Source organism: Engraulis encrasicolus, chromosome 19, assembly GCF_034702125.1.
Source record: "Engraulis encrasicolus isolate BLACKSEA-1 chromosome 19, IST_EnEncr_1.0, whole genome shotgun sequence".
Lineage (NCBI taxonomy): Eukaryota > Metazoa > Chordata > Actinopteri > Clupeiformes > Engraulidae > Engraulis > Engraulis encrasicolus.
The window spans coordinates 3,645,788-3,655,015 of record NC_085875.1 but is presented as its reverse complement, the minus strand read 5'-3'; the positions used below and the strand labels follow the sequence as shown (position 1 = coordinate 3,655,015).

Here is a 9,228-nt window from a genome sequence, read left to right as displayed (position 1 = left end):
TCACGAAAGTGAATACACCCCTCACAGTTTTGCAGATGTTTGAGTATATCTTTTCATAGGAAAGCATTACAGAAATGTAACTTTGACACAATGATTAGTGACCTATGAACAACATATTTAACCGCTTAAATTTCTTGTTCACTCAGAAAAAAACAAAATACAGCCATTAATGTTTGAACATGTACTCACAAAAGTGAGTATACCCCAGATTAAAATCCGGTAGAGAAGGGGCTATGTTGGCTCGAATCGTCTCGAAATGAAACGAAATGAAAAGGGATGACAAGGGAGGTCATCAGTGTGCGTTTCAACCTTTCTTTGCATTGAACTTTTACATTTTGAGTCTGCATCTGGCTTAAATAGATTGGTGTGAGATTTGAATGCAATCCTATGGAGAATATCATGATCTGCTTCAGTAGTCACAGTGCATGTTGACATGTATGTTTCTTTTAGGTGTATTTCAGATTGCCAATGTTGACAGCATTCATGCATCCCCAAACCATGTCAGTCCCACTACCATGCTTGGCTTATGAGAGGATACACCTTTTTTGTACAACTCACTTGATTACCACCACACATGCTTGACACCATCTAAAGTATATTTGTTCATCTCGGTCTCAAGAGAGATGAACAGACCAAGGATATGGATCACTGGGACCATGTTGTGTGATCTGAAAAGACCAAGATAAACAAATATACTTTAGATGGTGTCAAGCATGTGTTTGTAGATGTAAAAGTTAGAATTCTGAAATTGTTAATACTGTATCTAACAAAAACTTGCACACCCAATCAAACCTAGTACTACTATGTAGTTACTTCTCTAGAAGAGTGGTAAAGTAAATGGATGTCATAGTCGTAGGTGCATTTTAAGCATTAACTACAGGTATGAAAGAAGTGAATGGTTGGGTTACTTTAGGTCAGGGGTGTCAAAAATAAGGCCTGGTCGTATGCGGCGGCAAATTATGTAAAAAAAAAAGTAAATCTTTAGCTCATTATAAAATTGCTGCAGGTGTCTGAGATTTCAGGTTTTCAATAGAATTTCTTCTTGAAAACAAATGTACACTTTTTGCTCGCCATTTACAGTCAATGTTTCTGATACACCCCCTGTCATCCACCTCAAAATGATTGACCAGCTGTATGATTCCGATGTGAAGCTGAAATATGTGACATTTCGCAATTATGTTAGTGGTCCGGCTGGTGTAGAATCAAAGTCGCTGTATGTGGCCCCTGAACCGAAATGAGTTTGACACCCCTGGCCAGGTTAGTTCCAGAAAGGCTGAAGTCAAGCACATTCATTTCATATTTACAGTCATACAAATAAAACACAAATGAAAAATTTCACACAAAAGATTTCAATTCACACAGAAAGAACAAGTCATAAAAGATTGTTCAGGTTTGTCATTGTCTTTTTTTTTTTTTTACCTTGCTCTGGTTGGTCCAAAAAAGATAAAATCCTTTCTGGTCCACTTTGAGCGTGACTGGAGTTGTGCGCGTGGAGTCCTGCAAAAGTAAGTTGTACAGGTATTTGGAACATGAAAGCCATTAGGGGTGTTGTGGTTCAGGTATTGGAACATGAAAGCCATTAGGAGTGTTGTGGTACAGGTATTTGGAACATGAAAGCCATTAGGAGTGTTGTGGTTCAGGTATTTGGAACATGAAAGCCATTAGGAGTGTTGTACAGGTATTTGGAACATGAAAGCCATTAGGAGTGTTGTGGTTCAGTGTGCTAAGTTTGAAGAAGGTAGGTCTGCACACTGCAACATAAGGTCCAAATAATAACGTTTATTAAATTAAAACAGCAACATTTCTGTCACCCTGGATCTTCGTCAGGCATACTGACAAAGATCCAGGGTGATCGAATTGTTGCTGTTTTAATTGACTTTGGATGTGTGCATCCTACCCAAAACGACTAAGTCTGCTAAGGTGACATGGGCTCCTTCACCCATTCTCTCTCCTCACCTGATTTCCTGTCATTCATTCACTATACGCTTTCCTAAATGAAGTTGTACACGTAAACGCACAACAATATCTTAGAAAAAAACAATCCAAAAAATAAAGCAACTTACATCTTTCCACTTTGTGAATCTCTCCCCTTTGACCAAGTAATCCTTGACCTCTGGCTCCTGAAGATAGTATCTCTTTTTAATCATTCTTTCAATAATTAGCTGAACCACAGTATTGTCCTGTGGCCTGTGCCCTGATGTCTGGCTTAAACTAAGTGTATTGGATCATCAAACTCCCATAATCACCAGTTGAGAAGACACCCAACATATGAATTGCAAATCAGAGTGTAAGGTTTCACTGGTGGATACTGTGCACATGGCCACTGACAGCTTTGGCAGGGCCCAGGACAAAGTCGTCTGAAAGGGCCCCCCAGCCCAATACATACAGGCTACAATGTAATGAGGACCAAATGATGCTGGGCCCCCTCTCTCTCTGGGCCCAGAATAACTGTCCCCTTTGTTCCCCCTGTCAGCACCCCTGACTGCATGCACACACTGAGTGGAGACACAGCAATGCAAACAAATTACCAATAACCAACTAACAACTACATGGTTGTGAAGAGAATTATAACCCACCCTTCAGTTCGCACCAAAATCATAGCACATAATTGTTTGAACTTCAAAGTGGGAAATAGATAGTCCTATGTGAATATGGGTCATGTTTAACAATGTGAAATGTATATATTTTTTTAAATGTTGTATTGGTGACACATTAAAATCATTTGTACATATATCCTGTGGTCTTTTGCTGAAATAAATCCAAAATATTTCGTACATTGTTCTGATTTGTGCTGATTCACAGTGCCCAAACCAGAGATCATAGTCAAATACACACTAACTCAGCCATTCTATATGGAAATATCATGGAAATCTGAAGAACTTAGGGCAGGCCACATGTGTTTGTGCGCGTGTAGGCCACATTATTTCCTTAATTTGAAGTTTAACAAAATATAATAGTTTAACAAAATATAATAATCTATCATAATGTTAGCGTAGGCTAGCCTATGAATCCTAGCCTATGAGTTGACATTACCCTTGTCTCGAGAGATAAGGACCTGGCATAACGTCCTGCTGGCAATTTGGAGATGGGGTAATTTCTCACTTGAACTGAGTTAGTGTGTCCTCCCTAGGCATGAAAATTCACTGAAGTGCTTGTCCACCATAGTGCCACGATTTGCACAACATACCATTGCGTATGAAAACAATCTATATTTATTTATCTATTTGTTTATGTAATTATTTCTCAAACGTTTATCTTTTGTTTTATTTTTAATCAACGTTACCAATTGTGGCATGTTGACTTATTTGCTGATGTTATTATGATGCTTTTGTGTACAAGTAGTCCTTATAATGTCAAGATCAAGGTCATGGCAAAGGTAATTTCCCTATTCTGAACACCCCGACCAAAAGTTTGTCACTATTAGACAACTCTGAGCGAATTCATATACGGATACGCTCTGAAGAAGGTCATAACAAGGGCCAAAACGTGTAGGCATTGTAGACAAATTTAAAAAAGTAAAAAATTGCAACCTTGAGTAGCCTGATTACCATCGACATTCAAATCTCTTCGAGACTTGGTCTGACCAAGAGCATAACAATTAACATTTCCCAAAAGGCATTCTTGACCCGCCTCCCTTGGTTTGCTTAGGCATATATATGGTTGTTTGCTTACTGACAAAGTGGGAGGAGTTCCCGTATTTTCGGGAACTCAGAAAGTACTTGTATTGCTCTTGACCTGACTAGTTGCAATGCTGAAAGTGTTGCATCACTAGGAGGGCACTGCCTGGCTAAACCTTGAGTGCCTCAGCATTTGTCTACCTGGACCAACTTTGAGAGCCCCTACCCTGATGAGCACCCAGGGAAAAAGGAGAAGACCCAGGATCACTCCAATTACCTGCTTGTGTTTAATAATGTCCTTTTTTCCTGTCAAGATTTTCTCACCAGACACTTCAAACCGTACTGGTCAAAGTAATGTTTTGCACTATGTTGTATCAAAGAATCCTATAGCAGAGAAAGATACAGTATGTCAAACTCCGCCCAATCCAATGCAAAGGAGTGTACTCAAATTCGGTGCCCTAAGGGGGTGTTGTCCGCTCCTTCTTTTTCTCTTTTTTATGTGTTTGCACTGGAAGTGCGCTATCGCCATCTACAGTGCTAAGGGAAGTCCATTCATTCTCAACCTCAAGACTCCAAAGGTCTCCTAACCAAAGGTCTCCTAAAGGGGCGTTCACCTGACATCACATGGATACCGGAAAAGAACGAGCCTGAAGTATCTTTCTCTCCTATTGTATACAATTCTTTGGTTGTATTTTTCCAGAATCCAAGATGGCAGGTAGAGGTCATTCAGAGAACTGTGACGGGTTCCGTCACAGGGGCCAGGGGTTTTTCAAGGAAGAACAGCATCATGTGCTGTATTTACGTAACAGTATGCTGGGAGGGGGTTGTTTTTTTGTTTCTCCTTTAACAGGTGAGGTGGGTGGAGCTCTCCATGGTCCTGATTCAAGTGCTAATGGGCTTTTTGGGAGGTGTTAGATTTTCAGGTTTTACAGAGGGCTGATGTTAAGAGAGCCCCATTTCAGGGTGGCTGGAGCCACCCTACAATATGTCATAGCCATCCTATCATTTTTGCCAATTTTTTAAATGATTGATGTTATATGAATATATCTTTCCCTTAAAAACAAATGCAGTAAAGCACTGAACACGAGCCATCAAGTTTCTGTTTGCTTATTTAATGTTTAATGCCATTATCAATAGGCTATGATTGATATTCCTTATTGGCTCTGCGTCAAACGTCACGCCACGTGGTGTGCGAGCATCTGCAGCTGGACCATGTTGGATAGCAGGTGCGCCTATGAAACTCGCCAATGAAATACTATCTGTAGTTTTGGAATATATAGCATACATACATTACATTGATATGGTCTGAACCAAGATTTCGTTTTTGGGTGGATTCCTGTCTTAATGGCAGCATAGTGGTGCACATTTCTAGTTTCCTGACAGGTTGTGGGTGGAGGGGGAGATGAGAAAGGTGAAAGAGGGGCGGGACGGGAGAGTTCACCATCCTGATGGCCTGTTGCATGAAGATGTTGGTGAGAGAGGCGCGAGAAGGCGAGAGGGCGCCCAAAATTGGGTCCTCATTGTATCATTGTCAATGTAGGCCTATTTAGAGGGGGGCCCTTTCCGATGTTTTTGTCCTGGGCCCAGCCAAGGCTGTCAGCGGCCCTGGTAGGTCACAGCATGGAGCCCCGAGTGGCAAACCAGTGCAGATGACCTCAATTGCACTGGTGCCGTGACCCCGATAGGAGTGAGGTTTGAAAGTGAAGAAAGAAAGCCCAACCGGGAAACTCCCACTCCCATTGTCACTGTGACACAGCACTCCACAGCACACAAGTGTTCACTAATGCACATAACGAAATCGCATTTATGCAGTGCGGAGGGACGGTACCATGCTCAGGACACCTCAGCCATGGAGGAGGATGGGGGAGAGCACTGGTTAATTACTACCCCCACCAACCTGACGGGGCGGGAGTCGAACCAGCAACCTTTGGGATACAAGTCTGACGCCCTAACCGCTTACCCATGGCTGCAAAGGGGACTGTTTAGGGGGGTGGCCGGGTGTAACGAATACCAACTAGTAGAGTCCAGCGGTAGAATGTTAGTAAACCTCCCTCTCCAAGCCTCATAAACTATATAACCCTGAGCTATCAATCTGGACCTTTAGCTCAGCGGTAGGCACCATGCTGTGCTTCCCAAGCCTGTTATAGCCTAGAGTGTTGACTGGTAAGTTTTAGGTTCGAGCCCCGAATGGTGAGTTATGCAGATGACCTCAGATACACTTAGCCTATATCCCATTCTTTTTTACTGGGATTGAAATTTACCCTGCAGCCCAATTTAATGATTGGACTTTCCTAACCATTCGGCTACAATTGCCCACAATCTTGCATGATGTTGCTGTGTTGCAGTTGCACATGTAAGCCTAGAGCCCATAAATTGTGTTCCACAATTTCTCGTTTCATCAGTCAGATGATGTGCACCCTGCTAAGCTATTGCCGCCCCTTTAAGTGCCTTCTCCCGCCCCCTCGTCTGTATTTTTAGCTGAGCAAGCCGCTTCATTTTTTTAGTAGGACGGACAATAGTGCGTCGCTGTGTAAGTAATTGTGCGATCCTAAACCTTTTGCGTAAGATTCTACGGATTGGTGGTGGTCAACTTGCATTACTTTTTTATAATCCCCAAAAAACAGCTGCGCACCGGATCTGTCATTGTGGATGCCCGGCGGAGACCATCGGAGCCAAAAAACGGTCATCATCTACTGTGATGAGGCGCAATGCCGTAATGGGTTACCAAGACACACTACTGTGCTTTCAAGGGTGAGATGGATGGGAGAGGGAGCAGTTCAGCGGCGAAATAGAACCGCGACACTTTGCTTATCCACCACTGCTCACTGCTCCAATTGCCAGTTTCTCACTGGATTGTGGATAACCAAAAGCGGATCAAGACGGACGGGGGGCTGGAGCATCGAGGGAAACACAGGGGCAACATGAGGGAGCGGGACTTCATGCCCAACATGGAAAGAGGTAAACCCGCTACCTACACGGGGGATAAGAAGGCAAAAATGGCGGCGAAGACCAACAAAAAATGGGTAAGGCTGGCCACAGTCTTTGCATATGTGCTGTCTGTGTCTTTAGCAGCTATAATACTGGCCATTTACTACAGCCTGATATGGAAGCCAACTGCATCTTCTTCTTCTGTTGGTAAGCCGCCTGGTACCACCGCCACCCCTAACAACATCTCATCCATCCTCAACAACACTAACGGGCCAGGCGCTAACTCTACACAGCTGGATGGGGCGCTGAATGACACGGGGTCGAATGCGCTCAATGCATCCTCGAGAATTGCTTTTCAATCGGAAGTCGAAAGCCGGAGGGGGGCAGAGGACACCGCCGGGTCCCAAGATGCGCATTCTCAACCGGGAGGACTCTTCTCAGCTTCCCGTGGCTACGCGCCCCCGCAAACAGGAAATCACGGGACATTTGGTGAAGCATCTGCTGTTCCCTCGGACGATGGCAAACGACTCAGTGACCCAAAGATGCCACTCGCCAGTGAACAGACTCGGTTGAGGGATAATATGCATAGTGGGGTCACGACGAGCAGGAAAGAGCGCCAGTCCGCTCAGGCAGCGGATGACGGTACTCGACTTTCCTCAGCCGCGCAGAAGCCAGGGCAGCGTGCATAATAACTGACCCGGGTGGATGTAACGCCAGGGATGAGAAACTGTTTAAACAAACAAACACCGCAGGTCGGAACGTACAGTGGTCAAAAACTCTGGTGAAACGACAAGGAGGCCCAGCTGTGATAATGCGCACACTTCATGCACGTAGATAGCCTTGACTTATTGACAGCGCACTGCTAAGGCTCTCACAACGTTATCATTTAGTTAAAAGCTTATTGCGTTTAACAGTTGGAATCCACAAGGGACACTTGATGATGCCACTATGTTTCTTTCTTTATCCTTTCTTTCCCACAATAATGTCGCTACCTTACTGCACGGTCTACGTGAGATTCTCGAGTGTGGACGAGGCCTATTATAGGCACAAGCTCAGCGCACATGGACATCTTTTTGGTGACCTTAATGAATCGTGGTCACAGCAGTCAAGGGAGCTTTGCATTTCTCAATCTCAACACTATATATTCAATAAGCAGTTGCTTTAGGCCCACGGTGTGTTGAGCGTTTCCCCTCACTGCACTTCGTCTGATTAGCCTAGGCATACTGTATGCGTTTATTAATCAATTAATCAGGATTCCTGGAACGCAGGAGCCCATGTTGAGTAAAGCTCAGGTAATATAACCATCTAAATGTATCAGTCATGTAGGCCTACAAAACTGTAGAGCAAAAACACTTGGCATACCTGTGGCCCGACCCTACTTTTAGAAATGTGTAGATAGGCCTACTTTCTATTATGATAATGTACTATGGACATGACTATACTCAGTATATTACCAAGCAAATAAAGATCATTGTAAAATAGTAGCATGGTTTAATGGTATTCATGAGCAATGTGTTTCAATTTAAACAGACTAATGATTTTTTAGGTCTTTTTCGACTTTATTTGACAGTGTGAAGTGGACAGGAAGCGAATGGGGAGAGAGATAGGAAGCGGTTGGCAAAGGACCCGGGCCGGGAATCGAACCCGGTTCAGGCACATGGTAGACGAGTGCCCTACCAGTTGGCCACGGCAGGGCCCAGGCTAATGATTCTATTCACCTGACCTAGAGAAAAGGCATTTCAAGTCTGCAATGATTCTTTAAATAGATTTTTTTTTTACCACACAAATGAATAGAAAAGGTGACCAAAAGTAGGCTATGTTGGCCACTGAACGTTGTCTTTTACTTTATGTCAGCAAATACAAAACTGTGTCTTCTAATTTAACTGTAACCATGTTTGACCATACATGAAGGTTATGCATACACATAGTTGTGATTTTGTCAAATTCTGCTTTTACTGCGGTGTGTGTGAAGATGTAGTGAAAGCCAGAAAGTAGTAAGCAACAGGACATGCTCCCGTTGTGGAATAGCAGCTTGTATGGATTCTAACAACACTGTGCATATAAAATAACTTCAGTGATATACAATTTACAACAGTGGTTCCCAAACTTTTCTGCTGGGATCTCACTTTGGCTCTACGAATAGGCCTATTTTCGCGACCCCCCCTCCCACATTATTTTCTAAACACAAAACACATTTTTGTACACTAATGCTGCTGAATGTTGCCATCATCAGATTTACGTAATTGTTTTTTACGCACATATTCCCTTCTCTCTGCAACCTCCACTGCAGTAGGCTACCTCTGCGACCCCCCGAGGGGACCTGACCCCAGTTTGGGAACTACTAACTTATAAAACAATTTATTTATTATTTATTTATTATCTATTTATTTATGGCACTACGTATTGTGATCTATTCCTCATTTTCCTCAAACTGTAGGCACACATACACATTCCATGCACGGCATTACTCATATGACATTATACTGCTAAAGTGGCCCGTTTCTTTCTCGTATACTACAGTAGCTATGGAAGGGTTTTTTATATCTCTTTTCCCAAATGGTAGGCCTCTGAGTCACTTCCAGTGAACGAGCCAATCTCTGCCCTGCATGTGAACGATGCTTATTGATTGAACGCTCTGAAGTAAAAACAAAGGGGGGAGGGTGCAGTGCAGTGAAGGGTCCTA

At 43.3% G+C, this 9,228-nt stretch overlaps 2 protein-coding genes across 2 annotated transcripts in view; one reads left to right on the top strand and one right to left on the bottom strand.

The window, feature by feature from the left end:
* Positions 1–2,164, bottom strand: part of plcb2 (phospholipase C, beta 2) — a 33,820-nt gene extending 31,656 nt beyond the window's left edge. Inside the window, 2 exon segments of the mRNA XM_063184022.1 lie at positions 1,420–1,497; positions 2,064–2,164. Coding sequence (XP_063040092.1) covers positions 1,420–1,497; positions 2,064–2,147 — 162 coding nt within the window. The 5' untranslated portion in view covers positions 2,148–2,164.
* A 3,972-nt stretch (positions 2,165–6,136) lies between these two features.
* On the top strand, positions 6,137–8,020 carry LOC134469948 (putative transmembrane protein INAFM2). Its single transcript, XM_063223970.1, has one exon. It carries the CDS (start codon positions 6,539–6,541, stop codon positions 7,232–7,234), a length of 696 nt encoding a protein of 231 aa, XP_063080040.1. The 5' UTR covers positions 6,137–6,538; the 3' UTR covers positions 7,235–8,020.
* The last annotated feature ends 1,208 nt before the right edge of the window (positions 8,021–9,228 follow it).